This window comes from Pieris napi, chromosome 9 (assembly GCF_905475465.1).
Source record: "Pieris napi chromosome 9, ilPieNapi1.2, whole genome shotgun sequence".
Classification (NCBI taxonomy): domain Eukaryota; kingdom Metazoa; phylum Arthropoda; class Insecta; order Lepidoptera; family Pieridae; genus Pieris; species Pieris napi.
The window spans coordinates 8950802-8962580 of NC_062242.1; the positions used below are offsets into that span (position 1 = coordinate 8950802).

The 11779-nt window shown below is 33.2% G+C and overlaps 1 protein-coding gene across 1 annotated transcript; it reads left to right on the forward strand.

Moving 5' to 3' along the window:
* The first annotated feature begins 3814 nt into the window (after positions 1-3814).
* LOC125052656 (delta(3,5)-Delta(2,4)-dienoyl-CoA isomerase, mitochondrial) lies at positions 3815-11051 on the forward strand. Its single transcript, XM_047653618.1, has 9 exons — positions 3815-4025; positions 4304-4439; positions 4904-4992; positions 5142-5245; positions 6355-6458; positions 7557-7644; positions 8785-8897; positions 9738-9864; positions 10679-11051. The coding sequence occupies exons 1-9, from the start codon at positions 3968-3970 to the stop codon at positions 10772-10774; spliced, it is 915 nt and encodes a 304-aa protein (XP_047509574.1). The 5' UTR covers positions 3815-3967; the 3' UTR covers positions 10775-11051.
* The last annotated feature ends 728 nt before the right edge of the window (positions 11052-11779 follow it).

The window sequence follows — 11779 nt, forward strand, 5'->3', positions numbered from 1 at the left end:
AAATGTTTAAACCGTTTATACGAAACCCCACCATTCAAACCTTTATATAAATAGTAAATAAAGAAAGATACTAAAAATAGCAATTCAATTTTCCAATAAAAACCGTTTCTAGCTGGGAATTATTTGACGTCTTTTGTTTTTTTAGAAACATTTCTTTTTCTTGGCATATATTTAAAGATGCCTTTAGAATGTATGTTTAGTTGTTTTAAAAAGGTTCGCCGGGTAGATTCTAGTATATAAATAAAATAGCTGTTAGCCAGTGCGATTATTTTCGCGTGGAATGGTAGTTTAAAAGAAAAGAAATACTAGTTTAAAAGCGTCATACCTACACTGACCGGCGGGAAGCCACTTTTTTATAATCTATGAAGGCTGAATAATGAAATTAAATTAATGAAAATAATGAAAACTGCATTAAAATCGATTTATTGCATATAATATTCAAATGCTTGAAAATTTATCACAAGACAACACACAATTTTTGAGTAAGGAGAATAGAGTGTTGAAACGTAATTTTCGCACCTGACTTACGAGGACTTCTATTCTTGATTTAAAGATAATGATGGCATAACCGCACCCTTAATGAATTATACATAACAATTACAATCCATTTTGTAACTTCATATACAGAACGTAATACTTGAAGTATCTAGTAATGAAATAAATTTATTTTATATGATTGCAAACCAGCCTACTGAAACAGATATAAAGCTACCAAGAGGAGTATGGTATTTTTTTTTATTTGGATGTCGTATCTGTCATCCAGGGATGACTTCCAGTGGAAACCGTTTCCAGCCATCTTCTCCTTCTTCTTTCGATATACCAGCTCCAAGTATACTGAGGATGTGTGTAGTACTAAGGATGGCAAATTAAGGATGCAAGACATCTGGATCTTTCCTGAGTCTTTGGGTTATTAATAATAATTCTTTATTTTCTCCTATATAACTTTTAAACAAACAGTACGATTACAATTAAGAAGGTATTGGGAGACTGCTTTCCAAGCTAGGTAAGAACCTGTAATATGTACCAGGCTTCCATTCGACAGCAAAGTTATATTGAGTAATAACAAAAAAAGTACATAATATATATGAGTAAATAACAAAATTTAAAGTTTCTAAAAAAGGAAATACAAAAACAAATCAACAGTCAACTAGATTCCTACAGAAATAGAGTTGTGTGTGTGTATGTGTGTCTGTGTGAGTGAGTGTGTGTTTGGGAGTGACTACTTGGGAGGATGTGTGTGTGGGTTGGTATCAGGCACACGCTTGAGACCATGATATGTGGATGATAGTTGATTCTGCACTCCCGAGAATGCTCCATGGAACTGACAACCTGACTTCCTCATCCCTTTTCAAACAACGCTCGTCTAGAAGCACGCTGAAGTTTCACCCCTTCGTTGTTGACAACCCCGGGTGCTGCACTGCACTATTTGGATCGTGCCCCTTCAATCTTCCCTAGACAGTTTAACATGGGTTCATTCAAGCGGCGGCTAAATAGGCATCTCCTCGACAGACGTGCCCTCCACATATCACTTAAGGTAGGAGGATGGAGGTAGGACCAATCCTTATAATCCTAATAATCGTTGCGACGTAGTCTGTCCAGGTCTAAATAAAATATATTTGTTGGAGTTATATAAGGCATTTGTAGAGAAGAAAAGCTGGCCGAACAATTAGTGTTCGTGGTACTGGTATAACGTGGGTATACGGGCCGTCTTCAGCGCTATAATATTGAATCACTGCATAGTACAATATCCTGCAATCCTAAATAATTTTTATTCATACGTTAAGGCTTCAAGGTTCACACTTGATCCGCTATGGAAGCCTTCGAAAGTGATTCACTTTTTAAACATGACAAGAATTATAATTATCATTTCATAAACATACAATAACAGGTACTTTTTAAGCTATTTTAATCCTAATCAACAACACATTATTAATTGATATTCAAAAATATTTATTAAGTAATTGCGCTGAGAAAGACACGCAGATGAATTTAAATTTAGTTTCCTTTTTTTTATGGCTCTGGCGCGGTTTGTGCATTAGCCAGCGTCAAGTATGAGATTTTTACCATTCGTGCTTTTTGCCTTAGAAATTCGATTATGTCCTCCATCCATGTACGGTTTAGGCACTCGCCCGGTACCGCACAACCCTCCCAAAGGCCGAAAACCGAAACAAATTTTAATTAAATTAAAACTTGCCCTCGAACCGGGAATCGAACCCGGTACCCCTCACCTAGCTGCCACTTAATAAGACCGCTAGGCTATGAGGCCCCTAGTTTCCTTTAAATACACTTTTAATAATCGCCAGAGAGAGTCTAAAATAAGGCGGTAGTAAAAATTTAAAAATTATCTATAACTAAACTTACCATATTGGTCTATGATTTATGGTATCGCCATAACAGTCTGTTTATGCTATTGTGGTGTAGCCTAGAAAATGCTCATTATAAATTCTAAGAATTCGGTGAAAGTGACCTAGGTCGACTTTTTCTACTGAAATTTATTTATTTCATTTACGTATATATAAAACTAACGCTTGACAGCGGCTTCGCTTGCATCAATAGAAACCAAAATGATTTAAAAATATCTACTATTTGATACCGTTGAAGTGTTTCTGCTAGATTAATTACTCCTGTAGAGGAAGAATGTTGCTGGTCTTCCTCCGACCTAAACAGAGGATCTTCGACCAGTAACTAACTGGCGAGCCCGAAGACCTATCTATGATTGAAAAGTTGAATATTATATCCCAATAACTTTGTTAGCGCGTTTCAGGGTATGACGTCATCGTACTAATTTGTAGCCAAAGATCGGTATCGCTACACCCCTTTAAGACATAAGGAGTCACTACTCACTAGTGGCACTAGCGGTGTACTTAAAAAATATCTTCTGTGTATGCTTTCAGCAGAAGGACTAGCATAACAGTGGAGAAAGAAATTTAGATTAAAAATTTGTCCTAGCGAAATCGTCTTTTTCGTGTATTTATTATCTAAAAGCACAATTTGGTGAATTCGGACCTGATAACCCTTTGATTATATGATTTCCATTTTATTTTGATTGTCCTCGTACGTACTTGCAATACATATTTTTTGTGCATTTTCAAGTTAGTTTTTTCAAAATTTCAAATTGTAAATTTCTTTCAATTCTCCCATTTTAGAAACAAACTTATACATTTCATTACTATAAAAGTTTATTGTTTAGTAAGAATGTAGACAGCCTAGTTGACTAGACCTTGAGCCTAGATTTCACATTGCCAAATTATTATTTTAATGAAAACCAAAAATAATATGCCGCTTTGATCAGTGTCGGAAACTCGGTTTCCTGTGATGTCATCGCAATACCATATAATTTGTCGGATAGGATGACCCTACTTTAAAAATTTGCGAATCAATTCATACACTAGAATCTGGTGATTATTTCTGGATATATGTGGACAAACACTTAATTTTTTTATCATCTGGGAGCCTCAAAGGATGTTTCAATAATCATGACCATTATAAATTAATCCTCGATATTTTAATGATATCATTCGTAGATATATTAGCAATTAGTAGAAATAAACTGTCACTCTTGTCAATATGTTATATTGATATTTTAATAAACAACTGTGTTAAATTTGTTTAAATACATATTATGTTACTAGTTGCATATTGAACTCAATTTGAATTTCGACTACCAAATACCAATATCAGACATATTTTGTTTGCGTGAAACAAAATTCCAAAATTTTAGTGTCAAAACTGTCATACATCAGTGTCAATAACTTTTGTTGACAGAAGAACAGTTGATAGAAGTTTCGAACATCAATGTATCAAATTTAAAATTGTTTAGTGTTTACGTCGCGGTCGGTGATCAGAGTTTGGACTTTGATCTTTTTTTATTCTAAAAGGTTTTATATTATCAACATAATTTATACTAATTAGATACTTGATACTTCCATTTTATTGATTTCATGTCCACATAGTCTAAAACAAGAAAATGGTGTTCCAATTAGCAAGATCTTTCGTGTTATGCAGACCGGCAAAAATAGCACCAGGTAACAACAATTCTTGCTTAATTAATCACTAGGGGTACCTGTATTGATCTAATGATGTAAATAAGGTTAATAAAACATACATATGTGACTTAAAAGCTTCTATAGAACCTGTATAAACAGATGTTAGCTTATAGCAAGACGCGTGTTCTTTACCGGTAATAACATATACTGAATAACAAGAAAAAGCAACAAAAAACCATTTTCGTAACAATAACTATTATAATTGGTCTGTTTTAGTCTAACTTTTCATTATAACACCAAAATTTTCTCATTTCCAGGTGCTTTATCAAGATTATATTCAACAGAAGTTCCACAGTTTGAGACATTAGCTGTGTCAGTGCCTAAAAAGAATGTTTTCCATGTTGAAATGAACAGGCCTAAACAACTTAATACATTTTCTATGACTATGTGGAAGTATGTATAATATTGTTAACCATGATTTACAATTACATTTATACACCTCAGGACTATTAAGTATCTAAATTCAGATGTTTTCATCTAAATAAGAGTCATGCTAGTAAGATATACTTTATAGTAAAATAAAGCCTTACGGGGCTCACAATTTCTTTGCCACATTTTCAGCATTTTTCATACATTGTTTATCAAAGAGAGAAAATTACTCACTAACAGGGATGTACCTATAATATTTACTAGTTAATGACTTTTTTACTGCATTTTATTAGTTAAATTATTACTGGCATCTAATAAAAAAAACATCTTAAGAATGAGTTCTAACCATATTTTATACTATGTTCCCCCTGAGCATATTTACAATAGGTTTGGATGTATTTAGTGTAAAGAAGTTGTATGTAAAGTGGTATTTTTCTTATTAGTTGACTTGTCTTTAGTTATGCATTTTAATTAATTAATTATTACAGGGAACTAAATGATTGTTTTTCTTCTTTGAGTGATAATTCTGAATGCAGAGTAATTGTTATATCTGGAAGAGGAAAACATTTTACTGGTGGTGAGCAAAATTTTTCTGTTAAGCAATGTAAAATCTCTTAAGGGTAAATATTCAAAAGCGAGTTTTGATTAGTGTTTATATTGTATGATTTTTTTTGAAGATTTCTTTTCAAATTTTTTAAATCTACAATAAACTGACATCCTTTTTAGGTATTGATTTTAAGAGTTTTCTTGAAGAAGGAACTAAATTAGATGACATAGAAGATGTTGGCAGACGAGCGCGAGCATTTGAGAAATTTATTACCAATTGTCAGGTAACTATTATTACATCTACCTAAAATAAATCCCAAAGAAACCTGTTATAAGAATATAAATATTTAATAAAATCGTTTATACACACACAAACAAACACACATACAAACATTGGTTTATACAGAGCTGTGTTGGCCTAGTGGCTTCAGTGTGCGACTCTCATACCTAAGGTCGTAGGTTCGATCCCCAGCTGTGCACCAATGGACTTTCTTTCTATGTGCGCATTTAACATTTGCTCGAACGGTGAAGGAAAACATCGTGATGAAATCGATATGTCTTAGACCCAAAAAGTCGACGGCATGTGTCAGGCACTGGAGGCTAATCACCTACTTGCCTATTAGATAAAAAAATTATCATGAAACAGAACAGAAATCTGAGGCCAAGACCTAAAGAGATTGTAGCGCCACTGATTTATAATTATTTTTTTGGGTTTACGCCAATGTTTGTAAAAATATGAATTTTTAACTCACTACATCTATGTTCACGCTATCTCTACCATGAGTTTAGAGTATAACTCTGTGCCAAACAATTGTTTTAGAAAAGTTACGATCGCTGGAGATCTGCAAAACTAGGATGTTTTTTTGTATGTATTTTAGGATAGCGTTTAAATCTTTGTCAAACTCATGGTACAGCTCAGACTGCGATGGTATGAGTCGAAGGACACAAAAAAGCATTTGCCGCCCTAGATCTAGCTTACTCTATTAATTTTATCATATCATAATTTCACCAACATCATCTTGATGGTTAGAGTTCTTCCACAATCCGTTTCACAAGGCATTTTCTTTTGCGAACTAGCGAACTGGAATCGATTCCCGGAGGGGGTCTTCCCTCAGAGATACGACCACCAAATGTTTAAAAATCGAGTGCACCTCCCTTAAAGGCCGGCAACGCACCCACTAAAAAAGGGTGTCTATGGGCTGCGAAGACTGGCCCTTTTGGTCGTCCCGCAAGCTCGTTTGCGCCTCTATTATATTAAAAAAAAATTTTTAGGCTTAACATAATTCGACAGTAATCTTAGTCTCAGTAATTTATATTTCTAATAATTGTAGTAAATATTATATATTTTATACAACAAATACTATATCTTTAAAATGGAAAATATATTTTATAGGATGGTATATCAGCCCTCGAAAACTGTGTGAAGCCAATTTTATCGGTTGTGCACAGTGCTTGCGTGGGCGCAGGAGTGGACCTGATCACAGCAGCTGATATGAGGTAAGAGAAATCTAATTTCTAGCAGCTTTATAGATTATGATATGACATATATATTTACGATGTATGTCTACCACATCTTATTTATTTTGACACTAAAGCGCGAACCCAATAATCAATCCACAATCTTCAATCATCAATCTGAGATCAGACCGTGACAGTCGATCGATCTCCTATCTGCATCCCAATAACCAAACCCTACGAAGACAATCCATGTTTGGCGACTGTTAAAATAATTAACTGTTGAAATCGAGCTTTCGTCACCTGTCATTTTCATACAAAGGTCTATCCATAGCTTTTATCGACAGATGGCTATTACAATCCGTCGATTGGTTATTTGCACATAATAAATTACAACATTTGGATTAAGATTACTATCTCAGATTGTTATGGATTGAGATAGGTTATTGGGTTCGGGCGTAAGGCGACCATAAAGGGAATTATTTTTTTAAATTTGAATATTACTTAATTTGAACATTGAATATTATAAATTAGGCTAATTTACTAACGAAGATGAAGACCATACTGTAACTGGTGTTATTGGCCACTTACAAATCTCTTAAGAGGAAGACACTGTTCATATGTTCTGGTTTTTTTTTATGTTAGGTAACAAGACCTTTAAGCCTTTTTTATGTTTAATTGCGTGTCACTTGTTATTCAAATATTTCACTTGTGTATTTAAATTAACAAGTGAAATATTCTTTAATGTATATATATGTCACCGTAAAATTGTAAACACCGTTAGATTGTAATCTATCTCGCGAGATTATAAACTGTCGAAAGATTGTGAACCTCAGCGTACTGCTTACAATTTAACGTATTATTATTCGGTAGTTATATGAAATTGTTGGGAAGTAAAATTAATCTGTAATTGACTAAAGAAGTTTGAATGATAACTAAGTTAGTGTAGTACAATCTAACGGTGTTTACAATTTTACGGTGACATATATAATTCACTATAACACTTTTTATTTTTGAGTAAATCACACTTGCCAAAACTAATCTCTGAAAAGTGAACCTTTGGTTTCTGTTTGTTCCACTTACCACTGCTTTGTACTTAACATTTAATATCAAATAAATTTAACTAACATTGATTGACAGATATTGTACTGAAGACTCATGGTTTCAAGTGAAAGAAGTGGATATCGGTCTAGCGGCTGATGTTGGCACTTTGCAACGATTGCCTAAGGTATTTTTTTTAAATTTTTAACACGCTTTTTGAGCCTTCTAATAGTTAAACGTAACTCACTGCAAAGTGTAGAAAATAGATTTGCGAGACGCGGACCCCATTTCGCCTACGAATATTGGAAATATTGAAAAAGTGGTCCAGTCCTCCAGCGAGTTCCCTAAAAAAGAAAACTAAACAAGTATGCGAGAATGTAAACATCATAATCAGGTCCCGCACCACAAGTGTCGGGGAGTTTTGTATAATATTGTAATAATAATAAAAAATACGGTACGCGCTCGTATTCTTAAAAGTCAAACTTAAGTCTAGCTTCAGCTGTTTTTCTATGTGAAGTTTGACATTAGACAGCGCTAAGGGGCCGTTTAAATATTACGTAAGCAGATTTACTGCAATTTATCCCCCACCTTCCTCTTGTCAGCAAAAGTAAGCAAAGCTCTCAAAAATAAAAGTACATAAACGTATTAATTTTTTGTAGTAATCCTCGAAAATGGATTTCATTTTCATGCCTAGACAATCTATGGGTAGTATGTGTAAAAAAGTAAATAATAATAATTTTTGTTTTAATGAATTAGAGGTTATGGGAAAATATATGTTTTGTTTACTTATATTCAATTATCATATTCCTAAACCTTACGTTAACTACTCACGAAACTAATTATATAAAATGATACGAGTTTTGAAGGTCTTGTCTATTTATAAAATCATAATTATTCATAAAGTAATAATTATTTGTATCGCCTCAATGTCATTCATATTTTTATAGGTAAATATCTGCTTCTTTCATCTTTCATCATGTTTTGAACGCTTATATCGACGACTTTGAGACGTGACGTGACGTTTGTTGAATGAGACGTGAGTTTGACGACTCATTGGTCTTGTGGTTAGTACCCCTGACTGCGAATCCATGGGTTCCGGGTTCGATCCCCGGCTGAGACGAACATCGATGTGATGAGCATTTGGTGTTGTGCTTAGGTCTTGGGTGTTTAAATATGTATTTATAAGTCTATCTCTCTATAATATGTATGTATATCCGTTGCCTAGTACCCATAACACAAGCTTCACCAGCTTAGCATGGGGCTAGGTCAATTGGTGTGAATTGTCTTTAAAAAAAAAAATCTAATTATTTTATTATAAATGTTTCAGGTAGTTGGCAACACTTCCACAGTACGTGAACTTATATACACAGCAAGGAAAGTGATGTCCAAAGAGGCGCTTGAATTGGGACTCGTCAGTAGAATATACCCCAATCAAGAGACGTGAGTTACTTACAACATTTTCTAATTAATATTATTTAATAACATAGTGGTGCTACAATGAGTCTTAAAGTGCAGTTTCTTTGATAACTTTCAAACCATATAGGTCATCAGTGCCTAACAAATGTCTTAAATTTTAGTAGACACGTTTTCCTTACGATATTTGCCTTCGCTGTGAGCATGTAAGTGTTAAATGCGCGAAATATTCTTCATTTTTTCGAAGTTACGAATAATCGTTATTAATATATCTAAAAAAATTGTTATTAAAAAATATTTTCTTCTATACTAAGCTCGCTCGTTTCATACTAAAGTCATAGCATTTAGTAGTAGTTGTTATATAGAATTCAGGGGGTAACTGATTATAAAAGTTCAGAACGCTTTCACATTTTTTTATTTTTTTATTATGGTTTAAGTAAACGCAGTAAAAAACCACTAAGGGGGAACCTGAAAGTCAACATCACAGCGCAAATGTCTTTAAATTATACTAAAGGTTAAAACGAATGGAGAAAGAGAGCCATAGACAGAGTCAGATGGAAAAAGCTGGAGGGGAGGAGCTGAAGGAAGCTAGAATATAGAATAACAAGCAAAAGAAAAAAAATATGTATAAAAATGTAAAATAATCTAAGCTGTGTATTATAATTTGTTTTGTCATGATTAGAAATTAAACGGGCTTTATTATTATTATTATTATTACATCTATCATAAATTTGTGGAAATTAGAAATTATAGATCTTATGAAAAGTATAATAAGTACAAAGAAATATTTTAATCTACACATAAAGAGTAAAACTTTGCATTTTTATTTATAACAAATAATCTAATTTATTTAAATTTAAATTTCAGAGCAATCAAAGAAGTATTAGAAATTGCTGATTCCATCGCCAAGAAGAGTCCCATCGCTGTACAGAACTCAAAGATCAACCTGGTCTACTCACAGAGCAGACCTAATAAGGATGGATTATATCATATCGTAAGTACTTATTTATACTTTATTGCACAAGAATTTAGAAACAATATATCGCTTGCCCCGGGGAACAAAAGTAAAAGCAATTTTTTTTACTAAATTACAGTTAGTACATAACATAAGGAAGTCAAAAATTACAAAACATTAAAACAGTCGTAATTGTGCTATAAACTTACTAAAAAAGACAGTAAGAGAAAAAAAAGTAAATGATAAAAACTAGTACTAAAAGTGTATAATACGTATTTGTTAGGGTTTAAATGCAGTATATTGGACCAGTACCATTTAAAGCCCCGTGATTCGCCGGCGGGAGATATCTTTCTTCATTTAAGAGGATTTCATGTCTACCAATCATTGTTGTGCCGAGATCGAACCCGGGCCCATTCTCTAGTACGAACCCAATTGGCTATAACCACCAAACCAAAAATAATTATCCAAAATTATCTACAAGAAATTCAAATATTAAACATATATTTTCAATAGGTATATACTTTAAAACAATTAATTGGATAGTCAATATTGACTCGGAACATACAGTTTAATTTATGTAAATAAAGTAATGAAGTTGCACTACATTTATATACTATAAGTTGAATAAAATATATATAATAAGTTAATATCATTGTGGTTTACGAGCGGTTTCTTTCAGACAAAGATTTGCTACAAAATAGTTTTCAAGCAATTTATAAGACGCGAGTTTGTTAATTGTCCCGCTAGATGGCGCTTATTTCAAACATTGGATGACCTAGCTTTTAAGTTCCTTAAAACCTTACCTTTTCAAGTAAGTATATAATATACATAAAAAACATCATTGTATTTCCAGAACCTAATCAACCAAGCGAGTTTACAAAGTGAAGACCCAAAGAGAGGTGCCATGGCTGCTGTTACCAAATCTGTTCCGGAATATGAAAATTTGTAATGGGGAATAGTTCACGGGGAAAATTTAAATTATTGTTGCTCTTGATGGGGAAATGTTCTTTACACATATATAAATTTAATAAATCAATGTTTTATATTTTTAAGTATACATTTAATAATTGTTTTTAATGTCAATTAATAAAAATAAATCCTATATGAAAAAATCCTGCCATTAGAATATAAACATATATATTTTAGCTGTTAAGTACAATTGTTTTATACTTATACATTTTATAAACCAAGTTCAACAGAAACAATAGAATAAATATATAATTTTATTTTGTGTTTTCTTAAAACAAAGTATTAAACTAAGCATCTAATTAATAGAGGTTTTATATGCGTATTGCAATTATTGTTATCTAGAACATAGAATTGAAACCTATTGTATCGTATTTAAAGATGTCGGATAAAAAATTGCATAATCGACGCTACAAACTCAAAAATTGTTCAATCGAGTCCTCTGACGTCATACACAACCTACGTCACTATTTTAACAAAGAAAATCAGGTAACCTACATTAAAGAGGCTTGCATTTCATGACCTGCCCGAATATAGAGCGTCTATTTATAGAACCAAGTGCTAGGGCCCTGCCTCATGCAACTGACCCGAAATTGGGCCACACTGCAATGATTTGACCTATTTATTTTTCAATGGTGCGCTGTATGAACGGAGGGGCCCGTTGCAAACCGTTTCATTCAGTAACCCTCGAAGCCTCGGATGCGATCTGACCTACTTTACGTTCGCATTCTATACCGGTGTAAAATACGCTTCCGGGATCTTTGAGATAAAATTTTGCAATAATTTATCACGAAAACAATTGTCGAGAAACCCTTACTGAGAAAAGATAATTGGTTTTAACATAACTCTCATAATCCTCGTGTAGTGTCGAATTATTCAAATAATTTTAAAAAACCGCGGTTCAGTGAACTTAGGTCAAGTAACTACGTCATTGGCTAAACTCTAGAATACTGCGCTGTGATTGGTAGATATTGCAGGCGTGTTGGAA

Coding starts and splice junctions, on each gene's coding strand:
- LOC125052656 (XM_047653618.1), top strand. CDS start 3,968: ATGGTGTTCCAATTAGCAAGATCTTTCGTGTTATGCAGACCGGCAAAA. Junction 4,026..4,303: donor ACCGGCAAAAATAGCACCAG/GTAACAACAATT, acceptor TCTCATTTCCAG/GTGCTTTATCAAGATTATAT. Junction 7,645..8,784: donor CTTTGCAACGATTGCCTAAG/GTATTTTTTTTA, acceptor TAAATGTTTCAG/GTAGTTGGCAACACTTCCAC.